Source organism: Panthera onca, chromosome A1, assembly GCF_046562875.1.
Source record: "Panthera onca isolate mPanOnc1 chromosome A1, mPanOnc1 haplotype 2, whole genome shotgun sequence".
Taxonomy (NCBI): Eukaryota; Metazoa; Chordata; class Mammalia; order Carnivora; family Felidae; genus Panthera; species Panthera onca.
The window spans coordinates 124,131,518-124,155,272 of record NC_138339.1 but is presented as its reverse complement, the minus strand read 5'-3'; the positions used below and the strand labels follow the sequence as shown (position 1 = coordinate 124,155,272).

At 43.0% G+C, this 23,755-nt stretch overlaps 1 protein-coding gene across 2 annotated transcripts in view; it reads left to right on the top strand.

The window, feature by feature from the left end:
* The window catches only part of CTNNA1 (catenin alpha 1), a 177,086-nt gene extending 154,006 nt beyond the window's left edge, over positions 1-23,080 (top strand). For both annotated transcript variants that reach the window (XM_078450571.2, XM_078450572.2), the window contains exons 11-18: positions 4,097-4,253; positions 11,844-12,044; positions 12,621-12,772; positions 17,203-17,313; positions 18,418-18,599; positions 18,719-18,824; positions 20,827-20,961; positions 21,839-23,080. In XM_078450571.2, the coding sequence (XP_078306697.1) occupies positions 4,097-4,253; positions 11,844-12,044; positions 12,621-12,772; positions 17,203-17,313; positions 18,418-18,599; positions 18,719-18,824; positions 20,827-20,961; positions 21,839-22,126 (1,332 nt within the window). In that variant the 3' untranslated portion in view covers positions 22,127-23,080. The remainder of the gene's footprint in view (positions 1-4,096; positions 4,254-11,843; positions 12,045-12,620; positions 12,773-17,202; positions 17,314-18,417; positions 18,600-18,718; positions 18,825-20,826; positions 20,962-21,838) is intronic.
* The last annotated feature ends 675 nt before the right edge of the window (positions 23,081-23,755 follow it).

Genomic DNA, 23,755 nt, shown 5'->3' with positions numbered 1-23,755 from the left:
TCTGAAATTCTTTGATGTCGAAGAAGACAAGGCAGCAAAGAAGACAGAAGAAATAGCCAGAGCAGTAGAAATTAAACAAAAAGTCTTCGAGAAAATCTAACCTCTAGGCCTGACAAAAAACACTTTGTAAACCAGGAACATAAGAGAATTTGCTCAGCCTGGTAACATCATACCAGGTGAAACGTAATATTAACGGGAACAGGCTGAGTCCTTTCACCAGACAATCAAAAACAAGACAAGGATGTCCTATTCAACGTTGTTCTAGAGGTTTTCAACATGGTGATAGTGCCTCATGTGGGGCTTTTTGCTAATTTAATGAGAAAAAATATTAACTCCCATTAATTTTTATTTCTTTTGATTTGTGAGAGTAAATTTTTTCCCCTAGAACATAATTTTCCCCCTAAAAACATAAATAGATGTTTTTAAATGTTTTAGATGTTTATTCATTTTTGAGAGAAAGAGAGCGTGAGCGGGGGCGGGGCAGAGAGAAAGGGAGACACAGAATCCAAGCAGGCTCCAGGCTCTGAGCTGTCAGCACAGAGCCCGATGTGGGGCTTGAACTCGCAAACCATGAGATCATGACCTCAGCCGAAGTCAGAGGCTTAACTGACTGAGCCACCCAGGTGCCCCCATAAATAGATTCTTTAGCTTTGTTAGCTTTTAAATATAAGCATGAAGTGAGGGTTTAACTTTATTTTTCTCCAGATAGACCATCAAATACAAAACCAATGTACTGTTAATCCCTCCTTGTATGTGATGTTAACTTTTTTCATTCACTATGACAGCGTCTATTTTTAGATGATTCTATTGTAATTACTTTAGCTTTGTATTACATTTTAATTACCTCTCTTCCATTACTCTTGCTCTCTTTCTCCAAGGTTTTTTAGCTATTCCTAGCTGTTTATTGTTCCAGATTAATTTGTGAGTAAGTAGGTCAGTCTTCCTATGCCTAAACATGGAATATGTTTGTTTATTTAAGTTTTTGTAATATTCCTCAGAAAAGTTAAATCACTTACTGTTACTTTAATACTGTGGGTTTCTTCAGAGATCTAGTCCCCTTTATTTCCCGTTAATTGCTTTCATAAAGATTTGACATTCCTTTCATTTTACTTTCTTTTTTCTAGTATATAAAAAATTGATTTTTTAATATATATTTATATTGTCTGTAGCTTCCTTAATGAACTCTTTATAATACTAAATTTTTTGGGGGTGACTCTCTTCAGTTTCCTAGATAAACAGATCATCTGTATTGAAAAGTCATTTGGTGGTCTCCTTTCTAACAGCTTTTTCTTTTATTTCTATTTCCCATTTGATTTCATTGGCTAGAAAGATCATTATATTATTGTTTAACTAATGGTAACAGTAAGTATAACATTAATAACATCTATTTTTTAAGGTAAATGATTCTAGTTTTCACCACAAAGTATAATGTTTGATGATTATTTAAAGTAGTATGTTCAGAATCTTTCTAATTTACTCAGAGTCAGAGTCATCAGAAATGAGTATTTAATTTATCAAGTGTCCTTTGTAAATAGTTTGTAATGAAAATGAGAAAGTTAACCTTAGGTAAGGTGCTTTTTCTCCATTATACTGTATGAGATAAGATATATTATAGAACAAAGAGAGCAATTTTCTTTTTGTAATAGAGGAATTATCTTCGTATTTAAAACATATAATTAATTCCCTGCCCGTGTTTACTTGGCTATCTTAGGAAACATTTTTTTCAGCCAAGTATTCTTATACAGTCTAGCTCTGCTCTGATTCATTGGTGCATTGGTGAATCAGTGAGTTAAGTAGTGAAGAGAGTAGTCCACAGTGGTGAATCACCTGGTGGGAAGTGAATGGCAAGAAGGAAGAGAGGCAAAGAACAAGTCTTGAAATGATGAAAATATGGAAGACCACAGTATAACACATGGAAAGATGGTGGGATAGCTCTTCTTACAATAATTGATTGTCCAAACCCATATGCTTTTATAAACGGGCTGTTAATAATAAGCTGGCCCAGTCCCTTATGCCTATGAGTCTGTAGTTTATAATCTTGTTGGTCTGTCAGTTCGAGTTGTTTAGGAGGGAAGAGGAACAGCTGCGTCAGTCTAGTAGGTGTGATTCTTCAGTTTGTTTACAAGTCTTTGTTGACTGCATTGAATAAAATTCTTGAATACTGCTGCAGTATATTGGGAATTAAGACCTATAGGCATGTGGTCCCTGTGTCACCTAAAAAAAATGTGTCCCAAATCCTGTCTTCAGCTTTGCATGCCAAATGCTTCTGTGGTAAGTATTTTTCTGCTTCATCCAGACCTCGATTCCATCACCACCAGTTTTCTCTTGTCGTTGCTTCCCTTCCAAGTTGCATTATCATAAGTATATTTATTTTTGATAACCCATAAGGATGGTGGACCTAGAAATGTTAGTAATTATCCTCTCAGTTCGATTTCATTATTTACTCATTGAGTGAAAACAGCAAAGGATTGAGTAGGTATTTCTCCAAAGAATCTGTGCTAATGGTCAATAAGCATAGGAAAAGATGTGTAATATCATGCACCATCAGAGAAAAGCAAATTAAACCACAATGAGATAGCACTTCGCACCCACTAGGATGGCTATCATTAAAAAGAAAAGAGAGAAAAAAAAAGAAAAGAACAAGTGTTAGTGAAGATTGGAACCTTCATACATTCTGGTGAAAATGTAAAATTGTGCAACTGCTTTGGAAAACAAGTCTGGCAGTTTGTCTAAAGTTAAACATACGACCCAGCTATTCCACTCCTGCTGATGGACCCAAAAATAATGAAAACACAGAAACATGTATGTGAATGTTCATAACAGCTTTTTTCATAATGGTCAAACAAGTGGAAATGGTTCATTGATGTATGGATAAATAAACTGATCACCTGATGTATGGATAAATAAAATCTTGTGTATCTGTATAATAGCATATTATTTATCAGTAGAAAGGAATGAAATACTGACTGACATATTTTCCAGCGTGGAAGAACCTCCAAAACATCAAGTGAAAGAAGCTAGTTACAAAACCCACATATTAATATGATTCCATTTATGTGAATTACCCAGGATAGACAAATCTACAGAAAAAGAAAGTAAAGTTAGTGGTTGCCAGTAGGTAGTTTTTTTTAAAAAAAATTTTTTTTCAACGTTTTTTATTTATTTTTGGGACAGAGAGAGACAGAGCATGAACGGGGGAGGGGCAGAGAGAGAGGGAGACACAGAATCGGAAACAGGCTCCAGGCTCCGAGCCATCAGCCCAGAGCCTGACGCGGGGCTCGAACTCACGGACCACGAGATCGTGACCTGGCTGAAGTCGGACGCTTAACCGACTGCGCCACCCAGGCGCCCCCCCAGTAGGTAGTTTTAAGGAATGAGCAAAATGGGGAATGGCTGCTGATGTATATGGGGTTTGTTTTGGAGTGATGAAAGTGGTCTTGTGGTAATGGTTGCACAACTGTGAATATACTAAAAATTACTGAATTGTAAGGTTTAAATTGGTGAATTTTTTGGTATGTGAATTATATCTCAAGCCAGGTGCTTTTTGTACAGATTACTTTTTAAACTTCAGAACCTGAAATAGCAAACATTCGTCATCAAATTATTAAGAATAGTGGGTAACTCTATGAAACCTAGAAATCGTGTAATAGGAAAATAACAGTGTAAATCCAGAAGATGGGATAAGAAACAGTTAATGTTGAAGAAGAAACAAGATAGTCTTATGTAGCATGGAATTTTATATTTTTGTCATGGGATGTACTTGTGTATGGGTATTGTGTATAGCATAAAGGCTGGAATATAATGTCAAAAATTTTCAAAAGTTGCTGTCACAGAGTGGAGAGGTTGGAGATATTTTCATTTGTTTGTCTTACTGTGTATCTGCATTTCCAATGTATTTTCTTTTACCCTCACATCTGCTACTTATTGTTTAACACTTCTTCATCTTCGTAAGTGTTGTGGTGGAACACGTGGTATCATGGATCCTTGTGAAATGTCTATGAGACAAAGCCATCACCAGTGTATTGACCAGAGTGTCCCACCTATCTTCTTTTCATGCCTCTGGAAGAGTAAAAAATGAACTTCAATATCTTTGCAGGTTATCAATGCTGCATTGGCTTTAGCAGCAAAACCACAGAGTAAACTGGCCCAAGAGAACATGGATCTTTTTAAAGAACAGTGGGAAAAACAAGTCCGTGTTCTCACAGATGCTGTCGATGACATTACTTCCATTGATGACTTCTTGGCTGTCTCAGGTAATGAGCTGGTTCCCCAGAGAAGCCTGTGAGAATGTGCATAATAACTTCTAAGTCACAGTAATGGACAATCAAAACACCCCCAAGTCTGGGCAAGTAAATTATTCTAGCAATAATATTGTGCTGGTTTTGATTTTAATTAAAAAAAACAACAACAAACTACCACTGGCTCCTAAATAGTGGGAGGTGGGTTGCAGTTGTTTCCCTTGTGGTGGGGCTGGTCTAGATCTTAGAAGCATGAATTTGAAATCTGGCTGGCAGTTTTCTCCCATTTGTATAGAGTAATATTTTGCATCTGTTGACCTGTACAGCACCGTGACCATCCACCTCTCTTGAAGCTATTGTATTTAGAAAAAACATTGACCTGTGTCCTGTGAGAGGCTGTGGTTATTTATTGTAAGCCTGTGAAACTTTAGAGGAGAGGTTTCCAGCACCATCATCTTTAGTTCATTTTTTAAAATAAATTTTCCCCCTTCCTGGAAAGCTTCTTCCTCTCTCCCTCGGAAATGATCATAGTTTAACTGCCTACTTTTTAAAGGACTCTGTCTGCATGGTGCACGGATAGAAAACAGAGAGGAAATATTTAAGTGCCATTTAATTATGAACTTGCAAAAAGTAAATCTGGGTAATTCACCTCACAAAAACAGTTGATTTCATTATATAAACATAAACTGGTAATGACATAGTAAATTGCATTCATATAGAAAATGTCTGTCAACTGCAATTCACTGTTTATCACACAGATAAATTTCAATCCATCTCCTTCACATTGAGCAAGTATAAATGCATTCTTCATTTAACAGGGCTTCTGCTGCCCTTAGCTACATGCTTGCTCTCTGGAGGTGCCAGGCCTCCTGAGGCCAGTGGCTGTGGGCAGACTCAGCGGCTGGGTACTTGTAGGGCTAAAACTACCTGTCACCCTAGGGAACCACAGGCTGGAATGTGGGAGATGTGTCTGTCAATGGAGCTTGAAAGAGAAGTGGGGCTTAAGTACATGCACAGCGCAGTCCTCCAGCAATGACCTATACATATAAGGTTACAGTGTGTTCTGCATACCAATGTCCTCCTGTCTCTGCCTGTTCTCCTTGGGGTTGGTAGCTTTGGATGTAGTTGAGAGAGTGGGGAACAGGCAATCCATAAACTGCAAAAAGAGGGGATAAACCATGCTGCTGCAGGACTGCCAAATTGCAGGTGCCGGTACTTTAAAATGAAAACCCCATTTGCAAGCACATCTTTGCTGGTGCCAAAAATGCAGCAATGGCTTTTTTGGGAAATCTTGGCCTTCTGTTGTTTTTCCCAATGAAGTACTGAGTTATTCTTTTTCATAGGTTTAGAGAAAAACATTCCACCTTCACAGCACACTTTTAAGCAAACAAATTCTGAAACCTAAATGTAAAGCCCCCCTCCGGAGATAGATACTACATTCCTAAACTTGCTTCTTGTGATGAGGTTGGGTATATATCTCACGCTTGGTCTCAAGGGATTTTCAGTCCTTACAGCAAAATAAAATGTAATAGAATCAAATGTCCCTCATGCAACATTTTTCAAATTGGAGAACAAAGAGGCTTCTGCAGTAGCATTTAGTGGCATCCAGGCAGTATCTTTAGGGTATATGACATAAAATAGAAGAATGGTAAAGAGAAATTAAATTCTTTAACAGATACACTCTTATCTGGTGAGCATGTTCAATTTTTATGCAAATGTGGGAAAGTATAAGGGCTGACTTGATGGAAAGGAGTCTAGACTGTTGCTATTTAGGAAATAAAAATACAGAACAGTTCTCTGAGTCAGGAAGTGTTGGTGTTTTCAGAGTGTGTGAATTCAGAGGTCTACAGGTTTTGTCACAGGTTTGCTTAGTATCAAATGATTAATATTCATAATTCTTCTGTGCTTTATAGGGGCATGGGATGAAGGGGAGGATACAAGCAGATTTCTGTGCAGAGTTCTCCTCAACTGACTAGTTAGTTGTTGGCATTCACACTCTTTTATACCTTCACACACCCACCTCACCCATGGAAATTTGAGCATCTTTTCATGGTAGGATGGGGAACTAGAGATGTCTAACCATCTCACCTGACACAGTCTTGCTAGGGAAGTGACTGGCTGTCATCACAAGGAATGCCACTTTGAACTAGGCAGGCCCCTACTGGTCTCCAGTCCTTAGCCCTTGTACAGTTCACAGCATCTCTAATTGTGCACCGTGGATTGGAGAGGAGGTGTCAGTCTGCAGCATTCATGGATAGTCTTTAGACAGTAAGTCGTGTCTTGTCCTCATCCTGATCTTCCCCCTCTGCGGGTTTCTCCTTGCCCTCTGGCATGCCGGTGCTTCAGTAGTCCTGTCTGTGAAGTAGGCATGGCTTTGAGTAGACGAGCTGCCAGGCAAGTGCCCAGCACAGAGTCTAGCTTTGGGTGGTGGGTTTCATAAATCTATACTAAATGCAAAGTAAGGATTGTGCTTGACTCCTTGGAGTGGTTGTTTTCTACTGTATTCTGATACCTCTGGCAGTGTGATAGTTTTTAAGGAATATTTCCAATAAGGATTTTCTACCATGAAATCCTTCTTGGAACTCATGGGGCCTAGAAATTTGCTGAAGCCTGCCCACTAGCCAAGAACCCCCTCTAAGGGAAAGTTATTTAGGGAATAGGACTGAGAGGACTTTTTGTTGCTTTATCTCTATTGTTGCTGGATATTCTGTCCTGTTGGTTCCAGAAGTTCCCTCATACCTGCCACAAGCCCTGTCTAAATTTGTGACTCAAAAACTAATGGTAACTTTGTGTATAATTTGGTGAAGCCCCCAAACATTTCATGAGGCTGCAGGGCAAGGGAAACTTGACAAAACTCTGTGTTACGATCAAATCGGAGACAATGGCATTTGAAAGTAGGGGGACATGCCTGCCATCCCAGGGAAGAGGGAGTGGAGCTCCTTTTCACCAAGCTTTTTTCACAATGTGCCTTGTAAATATTGGAGATGTTAAGATGCTAGAGCGCATTCAGCAGACCACAAGTATATTTATATTGACTGATCCCTTAAGGACAGGAGTTTGAAATTTATCAAAGTGATAAAGACTGTTTGAATTTCATTTGAATTGTATTTGATAAACGTTTTCCATGGAAGTGCAATTTACTTTCTTGTGCATTTATTCTGCTTACATGTGGAAGCTTTAGTGTCTTCTTTTTTTTCTTTTAATTCAAGTGTTTGGTTAGAGTGGTTCCAATTGGGTTTATTACATTTTTTACCACGTGCTCTTGGAAACAAATAGTATATTGCATTAGATACATTAGGGCAACACGTAAGAGTGGTAATTTGTACTTTTTCTTCTTCATTAAGGGTCGCCATGCCCAATTTGGTCTTATTGGAAGGCCATTAAATAAAAGGATTACAATATCTAATTTTTTGTTTTTGTGTTGAAGAGCAAAAAAAACTTTGAAGATAAGGTAGTGAAGATAGGTTTGATTTCTGACTCCCCTGCCCACTAGCTGTGTGACCTTGGAGAAGTCCCTGCCCTGGCTTGCTCATTATTTAATGGTGATTTTTTTTTTTTTTTTAATGGCTACTATGTAAAGAGTTAAATGTCAAGCCCTCAGTATTTCCTGTTATAGATTAAGTCCTCTATATAAAGTATTAAAATATTATCATTTCATATGTGTGCATAAGGTTAATACCAATAAAGATATCCAGAACAAAGGGTACACAGAATGGGCCCTGTTACATATCATGAATTGAAGTATGAGTTGATGCAGCATTCTGGAGAATTCCAGTTGGCTTGGTTCCTGGAGGCCAATTAGGCACTGCATATCTACTTTAAACATATATATGCCTTTTGAGTTAGTAATCCTATTGCTAGAAATTTTTTTCAGGGATATGTACACAAATGTTTGCCAAAATACCTGTACAAAGTTGTTCATGTCAACCAAAATGTTGAAGAGAAGACTGGATAAGTAAATTATGGCCCCTCCATCTATTCAGTAAGGTACTTTGCAGCCATTAACATGAATGAGGCAAATGGGTGGATGCAGGCCTAGAAAGGTTTTCAAATGAAAAACATAATAGTGTCCATAATATGGTCCCTTGTTAGATAGACTGTTGTATATGTGACTTTTTTTCCTGTTAGAGGCATCTCCCAGTGATGACTGTTTAACAATTGAGAGTCTTTAACGGGGTATAGATTGGTGTGTCTAACCATAAGGGACCCATGCTGAGGTTCCTTGGAAATTCAATTAAAGCTGAAGTAACTTAAGATTTTAGTTAGCCTGGGTACCTCCAACCCTCTCGTGTTTGTGCACATTCACTGGAACCTCGCTTCTCCCTTAAGGCTCAAGTGCAGAGAACAGGATTGATGTTGTGTCCTGGGTATGTGGTAGCCTCAGCTGGATGGGGCTTTCCTAGAGACAGCTGTTCAGTGACGGTAGACACTATTACTTTAGTCAGCTTCCTGAAATAGAAGGCTTCCTTTGTTGCTAAAGAATAGCAAGCCCTTCCCTGGTTTAGGTTCACTGGAAGAAAGCCAGTGTGAATTCAAGAAAGTCTAAATTGATTTTTAAAAACATAGGTGTCTAGATGAAGGTTAACAAATCACTGGTGAAAGTTTGGGCTATTTTGCTTAATGAACAAAAAAGAACGTCATGCTTCATTGATTCTAAGATGGGCTTCCTCCCCCATACTAACAATCCTGAAACAAGGATGAGTTTTAAAATCAGTGATACAAGAAAACATTGGTTCATAGTTTAGTTAGTGATACTTTTTCTTTCCCTTCCTGCTGCTTTCCTTTCCTTAAACAAAATACAGTGTAAAATGTTTTAGGTTCAGCAAAAGCAGCAGTTCTTTTTTTTTTTTTTTTAAATGTTTGTTTATATTTGACACAGAGAGAGAGACAGAGCATGAGTTGGGGAGGGGCAGAGAGAGAGGGAGACACAGAATCCGAAGCAGGTCCAGGCTCTGAGCTGTCAGCACAGAGCCTGACGTGGGGCTCGAACTCACGGACTGCGAGATCATGACCTGGGCCAAAGTCGGACACTCAACCGACTGAGCCACCCAGGCACCCCTAAAAGCAGCAGTTCGTAACCCACAGGTTGGTATGGTGTGCAGGCCCAGTACCACTGTGTTTAGTTTAATTATATAGAAAGTTTGTATATAAAAGATGCTTCCAATGGGCTCCCCATCCATTCATTCTTATGAATGGTTCAAATAAATATCCTTCCTAAAATTTGTTTATGTAAAAAGTTTAATAGGTTTTCTCTGTTGATAGTACAATGATAGAAACCCTACAGGTCCCCACTTCTTTTTGAATTAGTAGACACAAAATTAGGGTTTTCTTTGCTTTACCGTGGTAATTCATTTTTCTTTTCTGTAATAGGAATTCACACTGTATTCTGGCTTTCACTGAAAATAATTTATTTAAAGAAAAGAAAGAAAAACTTTTAGAGCAATTTTAAGTTCACAGCATAATTTAAGAGAAGCGTACAGAGATTTTCCATCAGTCTGTAAACCCACACGTGCACAGCCTCATCAGCATGTCCCATCGTAGTGGCACATTTGTTACAACTAATGATGTATCCATCATAATAGTGTCATGTAAAGTATTCACTGCTCTAAAAATCCTCTATGTTCTGTCTGTTCTTCCTACCCCCTCTGACTCCTGATATTTTTACTACCTCCATAGTTTTGCCTTTTCCAGAATGTCCTATAGTTGGAATAATACAGTATGTAGCCTTTTCAGATTGTCTTCTTTCATTTAGTAATATGTATACCATGTCTTTTCATGGTTTGATAGCTCATTGCTTTTTAGTGCTGAATAAAATTCCATGGTCTGGATTTACCTCATTTTATCCATTCACCTACTGAAGGACACCTTGGTGGTTTCCAAGTTTTGGCAGTTATGAACAAAGCTGTTGTAAACATCTGTGTGCATGTTTTTATGTGGACTTAGGTTTTCAACTCCTTTGGATAAATACCAAGGAGTGTGATTGCTGGATCATATGGTAAGGGTGCATTTAGTTTTATAGGAAACATGTTTTCACCAACTGTCTTTTTAATTCTTTCACATGGTTATTTCTTTCGCATTGTGATTGTTTTCATTTTATGCCACTGTACCTTTAGTCTCGGAACAGAGACCCTTACAGAGTTCCTGTCTCTGGTCTCTTGGGAATTACAAAGGCAGTGCATTGTGGTATACTGTTCTTTGATAGATCTACTAAGTACCACTTGCCTCTGCCTCCATTTGACATGAGAGGAAATAGCACCATGACCACTATCTTAGTTTTGAGTATCTTAAGAGGTCAAGCTTATTGTTCCCTCCCTTCCAGACATTGTCATATATAACTTGACTGAGTATGTTAGCAGAGGCTGTGAGGGAAGGGTAATGGCTTTTGGAAGTGGATTAAATCAGGAAGCAGTCCAGAATAATGACATGTCGATGCATAAGGTGGCCAGGACTGGCAAAGAAATGACCAGATATGTTTCTTAGATTACTTTTGCCCTAATTGTTCTAGCTCTGCCAGAAGAACTAGGGCCATTAGTCTTTCACCTATTGTACCTCGTACTCTCTTGGCTTAATTAAGTGAGCATATCCTCTATGAGTTCTTGCATGTCTTGAAGAAAGCTCCTTTCTGAGCTGGGAGGCAATGGCTAGATGATGACGTGGTGGCTTTCCTTTATGTCACTCTCCAACCAACTTCACGGAGTCTGAGGAGCCCTGTCATTTGGGCCATATCCTCGTGGTCCCTTCAGTTCTGGGTGAGAACATCCCCTTTTACCATTCTGGGTTAGCCCTTACACATTGACCTCATCCATTTTAATGGCTGTATAGTACCCATAATATATTACCTACTGTCCTTAGACATTTTGGTTGCTTCCACTTTGCTTTTATTATAGATGAAGCTAAAGCTAACTCAGAGGTTCCCAGTATCCAGTGTCAAGCATTTTGCTTTGAGGAAAAGTAGGTTTGGTGGGTCCTCAAAATGTCAGCTTAACAGGATTCAAGGGTTTTTGTAAATACCACAGCAAGGTACCCCCTGCACCCATGAGAGGGTTACTAAATGTTTTGCTTTAGATGGGCTTCCTCTATGCCCTCCAGAGGAGGCTTCAGTCTCCTTTCCAGCGCCTTCTATCCCAGGGCTGTCCTGGCTTCTTGGGAGATGGTCTGAATACATTGGCATCTACTGAGGGAGGGGCAAGAGAATGGAAGGAATGAGACTTATCGTGAACCCCTCCCTCTGTTTTAGACTTTGTTTTGGGACATTAGGTCAGTGAAATTATTTAAAGAGAAGTTAGTAGATTTCTATAATCTGAATTTTCTGCCTGGTTTGCAAAACACCTGTGCCTTAAAAATCTCATTTGACCTCTGTCTCTCCCTCTTTCTATAAACCTGGAATGCAGATTGTTATTCTTGGAGGTGATTACAGTTTGAGTTTCTGTGGGACAGTTTTAATCCAGTGGTTAGTCTGGTCTGTTCAGTGAAATGATACATGAAACGCTTTGGCACTGCAGCTGGCACAAAATGAGCACTCAGTGAACGATAGGTGCCAACTTAAAATTTTCCCCTTCTAGTGGAATGCCTTCTCCCTCATTCAGCCTTTTGTTTGTTCTTCAGAAAATCACATTTTGGAAGATGTGAACAAATGTGTCATTGCTCTCCAAGAGAAAGATGTGGATGGGCTGGACCGCACAGCTGGTGCGATTCGAGGCCGGGCTGCTAGGGTCATCCATGTAGTCACCTCAGAGATGGACAACTATGAGCCAGGGGTCTACACAGAGAAAGTCCTGGAAGCCACCAAGCTGCTCTCCAACACAGGTTCGGGGACTTCCTCCCTTCCAGTGCTCCCCACACACAGATGGGTGGGCCGGGCCATCCTGGGAGTTCAGGCCCTGTGGTTAGGAAGGATGAGATCAGGATGTAGATCAGGTCTTCACACAACATGTCTGGGTTGGACATCAGACCTTGAGAAGTTGATCAACCAAATTAAGGCCTTGAAAACCCCTTTCCTTCATGTGTCCCACAGCTAATGATGGGAATAATTCTGAACACACTATTTAAGGTGAATTTTTGAGTAAAGTCTCTTGTTAGTGGATAAATACCAAATTAAGGAGAGTCTTAGTTTTAAGCGAGGCCTCCTGTTTATCTCACTTCAGTTGCTCACCCATCCAAATCCTGTATTGCAAAATCTGGTTAGAGACAAAGATGATTTGAGTCTTGGTAAAATATAGCATTTAATTTATTTCAACTGTAAATACTCCTCACATAGGTAGAGGCAGATGCTCTTCATCATATACCTCATCTCCTCCTGTCTGACTGAGGGATTGAGGGAGGGCTGGTAGAATGATCATGTCTGCTGGCCTAGCAGGATCTGCCCTGCCTCTTTCTCCACAGTCATGCCACGTTTTACTGAGCAAGTAGAGGCAGCTGTGGAAGCCCTCAGCTCGGACCCTGCCCAGCCCATGGATGAGAATGAGTTTATTGATGCCTCCCGCCTAGTGTACGATGGCATCCGGGACATCAGGAAAGCGGTGTTGATGATAAGGGTGAGTAACTGCATTTCAGACATTTTAACAGCTTCTTTCTTATCATTTGCTAAACTTGAGCAATGCATCATTCTGGAACTCAGCAGATGCGGTGGCAGTATATTAAAACCATGAATCTAAAAGCTGTTAGAATGAGATATATTTAATTATGTTGTCTAAAATGACTTTTACTCGCAAGTTAGAGCCCAAACTTGGGCCAAGAAGGGGAGCTAGTGTGAACTGGCTTTGATGATTTAGTTTCAGGCAAACAGCTACCACACATAGGAGGCTTCTGGTAAGTTAGAGGGATACTACACAGAATAAAGGCTTTTCGGTTATTTGCAGAGAACGGAGTATTTCTTTAATGCAAGTTGAAGTTACTGTTCACATAGAATACGTTCTCTCTCCTCGAAGGGGTGGCAGGGAGGCAGGAGGCTCCTGGGGCCCCAGTGTGTTGAGGCTAAGGAGGAGTGCCTATGGCAGACCCTTGAGAAACTACTAACCCCTCTGTAATACAGCCCAGGGGCTGGTGCCAGGTCTCACAGCTATCTTTCCCTCGCAATTTCCCTAGCGATTGATCCCTCACATGCTGTTAGGAGTATGAACATATTGCTCTGGAAGCTGAGAGCAGGGATAATTCTCACCAGGCCACCTGGGGGTCCCCCAGGCCTGGGCCGGGCCCTCCTCTAGCTGCCCAGCCTGCCTGCTGCATACATGGCTATTGTGCCGTGTTGTCAGTGTAGTGGGGTCAGGGGAGTGTCATTTACATGGTTTGCTCGTCCAGCCCTTCAAGCTAGGCAGGGATTCTGTCCCATTTTTTTTTTTTTTATCCTCTCAGTTTGGCATCCTGTAGAACCTAGTCAGACCGTCAGCTGGAAACAGAGGCCATTTCTAAGGCAGTTGCATCAGGCTGGACCCAGTTCGTATGCAGTGTAGAAATACTTGGGCAAGACTGTACCTCTGGGTAAGGAGGAAAGATAAATGTTCTTGGATTTCCTGGTTGGCTGCTGGCTGTTCCTACAGGTCCCAGGTCCCCTGGATGTGTTGGAGGTTGGGGGCAGGGAATTGGTTCTTCTTGCTTTCTCCATCCCTTCATCCCTGTGCTCAAGAAGAATCCTGGCCTGGTTGAATAACAGGTTAAACCCAGCAGCTCTGTCTCAGTGCTGTGAAGGGATCCCAGGTCACATAAACCACTAGTAATGAACATAGCCCTATTATTCCAGAGCTCTTTTCCACACTGACAGACAGCTAGAAATAAAAAGAACATTAATGATAAAAAGGAGTCATTGGGTGTCTGAGGTTAATGCTTTTGGGGCTTAAAGTGTGACAAAAACTGCGTACATGCCAGGAAATGCATGCAGATCCTAGAGTCCTGTTGGGGGAGAGCAGGTCCTTAGAGCAGGCAGGCCTCCTAAGACTCCTCTTCTAGAGCTGTGTCTGTGAACAGGTGCCTCCTCTCTTATCTTCTCTTAAAACAGAGGTGCTAGTGGTTGATGGTTTTAATTAGCTATAATGTAGATAGTGTGCCCAGCACAGGGCCTGGCAGTGGGGTAGCTGTGCTGGGCACCAGGATGGCCACAGCCCTGGCAGAGGCGTACACAGCCGCGTGTGCTAGAGCCAGGGCACAACTGAGGCCTGCGAGGCAGCTACACTGCAGGCCCTGGCTTACTGCTGTGCACTTGGACTCCATTCCTATTTGAATTCAAGAATCATCCTTCCATCCCCCAAGCCTCTCAGTCTTGTGTCTTGTCCTCCTCCTACCTCAGCTTGCCTTCCATAGTCACACCTGGTCTTTGTCATTTCCAGCGTCCAGTGTCCTTCTCTGCAGCCCCCACTGTCCAGAATGTGACAGTCCTCTGAGTCTTCCTCACCTGTCACCCTTACCCAACCACGCCTGTCTTTGCTTTGTTCCTTTTCTAGCTTTTTGCATCTCTGGTTAGTTAGTAGACTCTCTTTTGCCCCATTCACTTCCTTATATGGCTTTGCACAATCCTCTTCTCTTGAAATCCGCCATCTGCTAAGCCTGATTGTAGAATAGGGCAGCTGCCCCTACTGTGGTCCCAGAACCAGGCAGCATTGCCCCACAACCCTAGCATCCGAGAATGTTTCAGACCTTCCTGCTCGCCTCCCCCCCTCCCATGGGGCCTGGGGCTGTTTCTTTAGGGTGTGGAGGTGGTCTGGACGTCCCGCCTGCCCTCTGCCAAGTCTCTGCCCATGTACAGCATACAGCACACTGGCATTTCTCCCATCCGTCCTCCTCCTCCTTAGTCTGCTTTGTCCTCGTCTCTTCAGCTCCTTACCAGTGGCATGTCTGGTAGCAAAGCTGTCGGCTTCTTCTCTTCTCACACAGTCCTCATTCCCTTGGGAAAAACATCCAGGGTGACTGTCCTGAGCTCCACACACAACCTTCCACTTTGCCTGCTCTCTCTGGCCACTTGATTACCTAACAGGCATCTGCTAATCTTTTACCCTGACCCTCCTCCACCCAGTCTTCATGGGTTAGTAGATGGCAACCTACCTTCCACTTGCTGAGGCCCAAACCTCAGATTTGCCCTTGATTCCTCTTTTTGTCTCAATTCCCACATCTCATCTACCTTCACAATCAATAGAGCATCTGAGCACTGCTCCCACTCTGGTCCTGGCCACTAGCATCTCTTACCTGGATTCATGTACCTGCCTCCCTATTCTCATCCCTTGAAGCCTAGTTTCACTCTCCACAGAGCAGCCGAAGTGATCCTTTCAAGTTTCAGTTAGGTCATGTTATCCACTGCTCAGCACCCTCCACGGGCTGGCTTTGGCTGGCATTGGCTGGCATCAGCCCTTACACTAGCCCACAAGGCCTTCTAGAATTTCATCTGCTGCTGTTCTTCTGGGGCTGTAGTTGATCCTATAACCTGAGGGCAGTGAGCCCAGTTCTTCTGCCATGACCTCCTTGCTCATCTGATTCCCCAGGTGAGCTCCTGCCTCTGGGCCTTGGTTGTGGTGACTCCCTCCTGCCAGGACACTCCTCCCCCAGGTACCTCCCATGCTCCCTGTTCACATGTCACCTTCTTAGGAAACCTTTCCTGACCACCCATATGAAATTACAATCCTCACTGCTTTATTGATTTGTATCACTGATCGCTTTCTGATGTCTCATAAAATTCACCTTCTCATTTTGTTTATTGTCATTTCTCCCCTTAGAATATATGCAAGAGCAGGGATCTTTGTGTTAGTCATTTTGTATCTCCAAGGCCCAGAACAGTACTTGGCACACACATACTCAGAGTGAAAGAATAGAATGTATTTGGTTTTCTTGGCAAGAATAGTTCTTTGGTCTGTGATGGACTAGCCAGGGTGGAACAGAAGCAGAGATCTTATCAGGAGGCCTTCCTTGGAGAACGCTCCTTCACAGGCCATTCTAAATAGCCCAGGGTGGTGTACTGTTTCACACTGCCAAGTCAGAGAAACTCTAGGATCTTGCATTCATGTGTTCCTTCCAGCTTGCTGGTGCCTGGGGTGACCGCCGCTGTCCTTACCTCATCCCATTGAGGGAAAGGCTCAGCCTCTGCATGTGTACAAACCCAAGATAGTTTTGGCCGGGCCAGATGCTTCCTCACCCATCCTCTCTTTTAAGCCTCACAGCGAGTCCTTGGGCTGGGCTTGGATTAGGTCCTGGTGCAGATGAGGGACTCCCCTCAGTGCCCTCCTGTCACAGGCCGGCCAGCTGGGCCAAGAGCCAACCCCAGCTGTTATGCCTGCTGCCCTGTTACTGATAACTTCCAGAAGACAACATTATGTTTCAAGTCAGCTAATCATCAGAGGCTGGAGGTTGTGCAAAATAAGAATTTTATTCCATAATTAAAGCAAAGAGCTGGGACTGGTATTCAGGACCTTTGGTGTATACTCAGACCTCACCTGCCATATTCTTTTTGCTTTGATCAAAGTCAAACAAAAAAACCATAAAAATACATTGCCTATTTGTACTCCTCAAAGCAGTATCCTAAGAGAAAGCCTAGCATGAGTTAATTCATTAATTTTCTTTTTGTCATAAAATGAGGTTAGAAGAATCTGCTAATGTTTGGTACTTCTCTTTTCACTACGGTACCTTTTCTACCCAAGATAATTCTCACCTTTGTGTTAGGATACAAGTGTTAGAGGAGTACATTATGTCAAAGAGAGTCCTGACTCTGGTGAAAGTTGAAGCCCTAACCTCCCATAAAGAAAGCCCTAGACTCTTTGGGAATTGTGGATGTGGTACCTTCACCTGATGATTGTTGGACCAGACACCCCACATGTGCATTAGTGAGGCCAGGGTCTTGGACAAAGAATGATTTTAACTACATCACTGGAACATGGCACATGAAAATCCAGAATTCTGGGTGTTCATACATTGGGCCCAGAGGCTTGGAATAGCTGAAGGCCAAAGGCCCAGGGTTGTGTCTGACTTGTACTTTCTGTGTTGATGGTAGACCCCTGAGGAACTGGATGACTCTGACTTCGAGACAGAAGACTTTGATGTCAGAAGTAGGACAAGTGTCCAGACAGAAGATGATCAACTGATTGCTGGCCAGAGTGCCCGGGTAAGGGACAAGTTTGACTTGCTTTCCCTGTCCCTCTGGGAACTCGGCTTTTTCTCTTCCAGGAAAACACTCGATTTTGAGAACACCATTTTCCCACTCTTTCTCTGGCAGCAGGACTCAAGTTAACCTAAGTTGTGGCACATGCTAGTCAGATATAGGTTCCTCCAGAATGTCTTCTCAGCTGGGAGCAGAGAGGAACATGGCACTGTGCCTCAGCTGTGCCCTGGGGCTTTGGTTTATGACAGAGCCCTGCATCAGGAAAGCCCTAGATCCAGTCAATGTAATGTTTGTTAAAAAGGATTGTGAAATTCGAAAAAGGTTGCTGTCTTTGCCCATATCAATGCTACCATGGGTATAAACGATTTAATTATTCATGGGTTAAAAAAAAACAACAGTGGTACATTCAAGAAAATCATTCAGAGCCATTGCATTCATTTGAGTCATTAAATCTTCACTCAATAGCATTTATGTTTTTGGGAGGATGCCAAGAAATATTTCTATGGAGTCTTTTTCCCCTCCTTAGAAATTATTTTGAACAGCGAATGCATCCTTGCTTTGGGCCCCACTCCATCATGAGCACTTGGGGAAGCTGAGTGGGGAGAAGCCCAAGGCTTAGGAGTCTGTGGACCTTGAGGTGGGCACCAGGCCTCCAGGTGCTGCTTTGATAAAGTTTAAATGCCATGTCAAGTAACTAAAAGTAGCAGCACCGGAAATGCCCAGTCAGGACCCACAAGGCAAAGGGCTCCATGCATCAGCCCCTTCTCTTAAGTCCTCTCCCCATGGCAGCAGGCAGAGGATAAAATTCTAAAGAATTAAGTTAAGCAGGTTCTGTTCCTATACAGGTGTGATCTTCAACCTTCCCTATTAGCCTTCTAATCCCTCACACTGTGTTTTCCTCCACACAAAAACTTAAAAGTGGGTCGGAAATTCAGGCTGCTGTAAACTTCTCAAAATAAGAAGAAATGGACCTTTAGGCAAAATGAAACCTATTAAAGTATTATCCTACCTGTGTCATAGATTGCTTGGTAGAAATATTTGTGGCTAATGCACTGTGAGAACTTCATATTCTCTTTATGTAAGAGCTTTCTGTGCTTCTGATTTCAGGCGATCATGGCTCAGCTTCCCCAGGAGCAAAAAGCAAAGATTGCAGAACAGGTGGCCAGCTTCCAGGAAGAAAAGAGCAAGCTGGATGCTGAAGTGTCCAAATGGGACGACAGTGGTAATGACATCATCGTGCTGGCCAAGCAGATGTGCATGATCATGATGGAGATGACGGACTTCACCCGGTGAGCCGTGCCCGCCTCCCACCAATTGCACGGAGGGGAGCACTAGGCTACTTGCAGAAAATCTTAACTTTTCTGTTCATCTTCAGCTACATACAATGATCCTTATGCTTTTTTGTCAGAGGTAAAGGACCGCTCAAAAATACATCAGATGTGATCAGTGCCGCCAAGAAAATTGCTGAGGCGGGATCCAGGATGGATAAGCTCGGCAGAACCATTGCAGACCATGTGAGTGACAGGCTTGCTTCTTGGGTTCCTGAATTCATCACGGGACTGAGGGAGCCCAGCCAGGTCCATCCCAAGGTGGTGACGACAAGATTTTTCTTGGAACACAGCACTCTGCTCCTCTCTAAAACTGTTCTTAACTCGTCAACCTGCTTGGTTAATACCAACATAGATTTTTAAGGATATCTGAATTCCTCTTTCTTCTTTGCTATGTCTTAGCAGGCAGGCAGGACCAACTTGCATTAGAGCACCTCTTTGGAGCAGATGTGTGTGTCCTGCCAGTCATTACTGTGCAATGCTATTGCTTCTCTCTTTTCCTGCAGACCTTCAGCTCGGGGCAAGAGCTGCTTCTGTGGATCCTCACACACTGAATGAGCCTAGATAGACTTCTGCACTGCTTGTTCGTTCGTTCTTTCTTTCTTTCTTTCTTTCTTTTAAATTTACATCCAAATTAGCATATAGTGCAACAGTGATTTCAGGAGTAGATTCCTTAATGCCCCTTACCCATTTAGCCCATCCCCCCTCCCACAACTCCTCTAGTAACCCCCAGTTTGCTCTCCATATTTATGAGTCTCCTCTGTTTTGCTCCCCTCCCTATTTGTATATTATTTTTGTTTCCTTTCCCTTATGTTCATGTTTTGTCTCTTAAAGTTCTCATTTGAGTGAAGTTATAGGAATTTTGTCTTTCTCTAATTTCACTTAGCATAATAATACCCTCCAGTTCCATCCACGTAGTTGCAAATGGTAAGATTTCTTTCTTTTTGATTGCCGAGTCATACTCCATTGTATATATATACCACATCTTCTTTATCCATTCACCCATTGATGGACATTTAGGCTCTTTCCATACTTTGGCTGTTGTTGAAAATGCTGCTGTAAACATTGGGTGCACTGCTTGTTCTTAACCACTGAGCCTTCGTCTCTTTTCCTTTGTCAGAAAATGTGGTTCCTATTTCCTCATTTACAGCACATTTCCCTGGATGCTCTAAGTTTACCATTGGGGACCGTGTTTGCACATTATAGTTTTTCTCCACAGATCCAGATCCGCCTCCCCACCCCTCATCAGCCACTTTCCTTGAAGCATCTAGGCTATAGGATGAATGGTAGTGGTTCCTCACCACCCAAGCCAAAGATTTAGAAGCCATTTTTGACTCACCTCTTTCATGAAATCCAGGACTAAGCCCTGGTGCTTCTCCTGGCCACACTTAATTGTGACAACATCCAGTGTTTTCCTTTCTGCAACCACCAGTTCAGCCCAAACCTCCACGGCCTATATCTGGACTGCCGTGGCCTGTCCCCACCGATGCTGCCATCCACTCCCTTCTGCACACAGCCACCAACACCATCTTTTTGTAGCATCATCTTAACGTGCAGATCAGATATGGCTCTGTGCTTCCTCAGTAGCTTCTTAGAAGAAAATGCAGAAGCTCCAGCATGGTCCGTAGGCCTATTTTATACCACCTGCTGACTGCACTCCAGCCTCACAGGAGGGAAGCATTTGCCATAAACACTTGAGAGAGGTGCTCTATTTCAATGTTGGGATGAAACCTCCTAAAGTCACCCTGAGCTTAGGCAGCAAGACAGGAATTGGGCTGCCCTTGAGTTTCTCTGTGACTGGTCAAGACATCACCATCCCCAGGTATTCTTTTTCTCACTTTGGTTTACTCATCCTCCATCTTTGCCTCAAGTGAACATTTCCTTTTATCAGATGTTTATAGTTTTCATCACAGTTTTGACCACATAAAGTGCACCTAGCAGAAGAGCTATTCAGATGGTTATTATGTAGCTCCAAGCACTCTTGTCTCCAGAACCAGGCTTTTGCTTGCTGAGGTTTTTTTCTCACCTTGAGGGGCATGGACCCTGCAGAGAGCAGTTTAGGGCTGGATAACTCATGTCTCTTGCCCTTTACTCCAGCAAGGAGAGAGGCGTCATGTCGGTGGCACCTGGGGGTGGGATGTGTTAGGGCCTGGAACTCTCAGGGCTGAACCTGTTGCTCTTCCTTCAGTGCCCCGACTCAGCCTGCAAGCAGGACTTGCTGGCCTACCTGCAGCGTATCGCCCTCTACTGCCACCAGCTCAACATCTGCAGCAAAGTCAAGGCTGAGGTGCAGAATCTCGGTGGGGAACTCGTTGTCTCTGGGGTAAGTTTTATCCATGGAACGAAGTGATTGTTGGTAATATGCTGGCCTTTTTCCAAAATGAAAGTAGCCTCCTGTCCACACACACTCCTTAGCTGCCCAGCAACTGGGAAAGTGTGTTGTGGTGGAGCCCATGGTGGCAGTGCCCTGCTGAACTGCAGTGCTGTTAGGCATGGCGCAGTTGGTGACGGCTGGGAGCCATTACAGGGCTGGCCTCTTGCTGGGATAAAGTATTTTTACCTTCCTTGCTGTTCTTCCCCCAGAGAGGAATTGAACCTGTTCAAAAATGCCAAGATTATATAGATATGCTTTCTTAGACTTCCTCCACCCTTCTCACTTGAGTATTATCTCTTCCCCTTGTCTGTTCCCCTGCCACAGTTCTGGACCCCTTGTCACATTGGGCAGGGCAAAGAGGATGTCTTGCTTGACATGCTGGGCTCCATAGATTCCCTGTAGCTTCTGCTAATCTGCTGGGATTTCATTTTCAAAGAACTACTTTGTATGTGGGGCATATTGGTGCCCCCGCGTGTGGGGAGCTTATATCCATATTGAGAGAGGAAATGCCCCGGATCATGACTGAAAAAGCATCCTCGTCAGTGCTGGTGGTTACAGCTCTGCAGTCAGTTAGAAAGAGACCATCTTCCTCCAGCTTCCTAGAGTGAATAAAGATTTGTTGAAAGGGGAGGATGGTGCCTTATGTTTTTTGATTCTACTCCCTTTACTTCTAAATGGCTGAAACCTATGTATTTTCAGGTTTTTTGGGTAAGGTCAGTAGCCACTGGGAGAGCTAATCAGGAACACGGCTATTGCCTAGGCCCCTGGTGCACACGGGGCTGAAGGTCACACTTGTGTTCCTCACCGCCCCGTCTGTGCCTCTTAGGTGGACAGCGCCATGTCCCTGATCCAGGCTGCCAAGAACTTGATGAACGCGGTAGTGCAGACGGTGAAGGCATCCTATGTGGCCTCCACCAAATACCAGAAGTCTCAGGGTATGGCTTCCCTCAACCTTCCAGCTGTTTCGTGGAAGATGAAGGCACCTGAGAAAAAACCCTTGGTGAAGAGAGAGAAACAGGATGAGACACAAACCAAGATTAAACGGGCATCTCAGAAGAAGCATGTGAACCCTGTACAGGCCCTCAGCGAGTTCAAAGCCATGGACAGCATCTAGGGCCACCCTGCCCAGCTGCCCCCACTCTTTGGGGCTTCTAAAGATCAGTCACAGCTCTTCACTCAAATGTATTTGCTAAATAGAACACTGATGTTAGATTCCACAGAGAAATAGGCAGATTTTAAACCTGGCCAGGTGGTGAATTTTTGGCAAGGACATACTTGTGTTTAAATTGGTTAAAAATACTTTTGGAATTCAGGAGCTTATTTCTAGCTATATTTTTATAAGGTTAAATAAAAATAAAAATTCCATAACCAAAGAGAAACTCACATTAACTTGTTAGTGATATTCTTGACTGAGTTCTCAGTGTGGCATTGGGGTTTGAGATGCCGTATTGGAGTCAACCTGGGTTCAGTGAGGGGGCCTCCACCAAGTCCTGGGTTCCGGGGGGGCGCAAGGAGTGGGGTTGGCTGGTAGCACATGACCAGACATGTTCCAGTGTAAACTACCCTGGGCATCTTAGGAAGGTGTGCCAGGAGAAGGAACGTTCCCAGAAAGGTCTTGGAGGGACAAGCCACATGAAGCTCAGTAAAACGTAATGTATCATGAAGAAAACTGATTACTCTCTTTATGACATGAAATGAGAATTTTAATGCCTGGTTACAATTACTAATGTACTCTGCTGCAGGACATTAATAAAGTTGCTTTTTTTCAGACTAGAATGTTGTGATGCCCTAATCAGAACATGCTTTTTTTTTCCCCTTTCCTCAGCTTCAAATGCAAATTCATCATTGGGCTCACTTCTAGTAATTGCAGTGTTTCCTGCCTTGGGCTTTGCAACAGAAGCCTGACAAAATAGTGTTTGCTTAGGCAATAATTTAGACTTTACCTTATTTGTGATTACTACAGCGATTACTATAGCTACGAGGTATAATTTTACTGTCTTATTTAAATTTTATTAATCTGAATGTTTTTTACACGAACTTTTCCCAATAAAGTCCACTATGAAACCAAGTCTGAGAGGCCAAAGTTGTTTTCTTTGCCTTCCAGAGGAGTTGGGTTTTACATTAAACATCTCTTGGATTTGCCCACAGTATCTGTGGTGCTCCCAGCCCTCCTGGTATCCCTGTGCTCAGGGCAGAGTGTTACCCAACACGGGAAACTACCTGTGGCTCCGGGCTGTGAGGTGCGTGGGCGTGGCCTTGTAGTTTCTGTGCCAGCCCACTAGGGAAGGACTCACCCTCCTTAGGAACTCCCTTGTTCAAGCTTCAGGTGAAGGTCAAAACCTTGGAGCCATCCATGTCTGTTCTGAAATGTCCTACCAGCTTATAACTGTGGTAACAGCTGCCCTGTCCCTTCCCAGCACACAGTCCCCGAGTCCTCTTCCTCACTTCCATTCCAGTCAGCTATGTCCCCACCACTCTGGTACCGTCTGTTCCACCACCAGATGCAGTGGCTCTTTGTCTCATCAATGTCACCATATAAGTGGGCCAGGTGGACACTTCCGCCCACCCGCCCCTCACTTGACTTCTAGAACACCTGACTTTGGTCTTGTCCTCCTTACCGGCTCCTCCTCCTCCTCGTTGTTCAAAGTTGTGCAGTCCCAGGGCTCAGGAGCTGGGCTGCTTCTCTCTCTGGCTCTGCTTTTTCTGATCTTAACCATGCTCCTGGCTTTAAATACCAAATGCT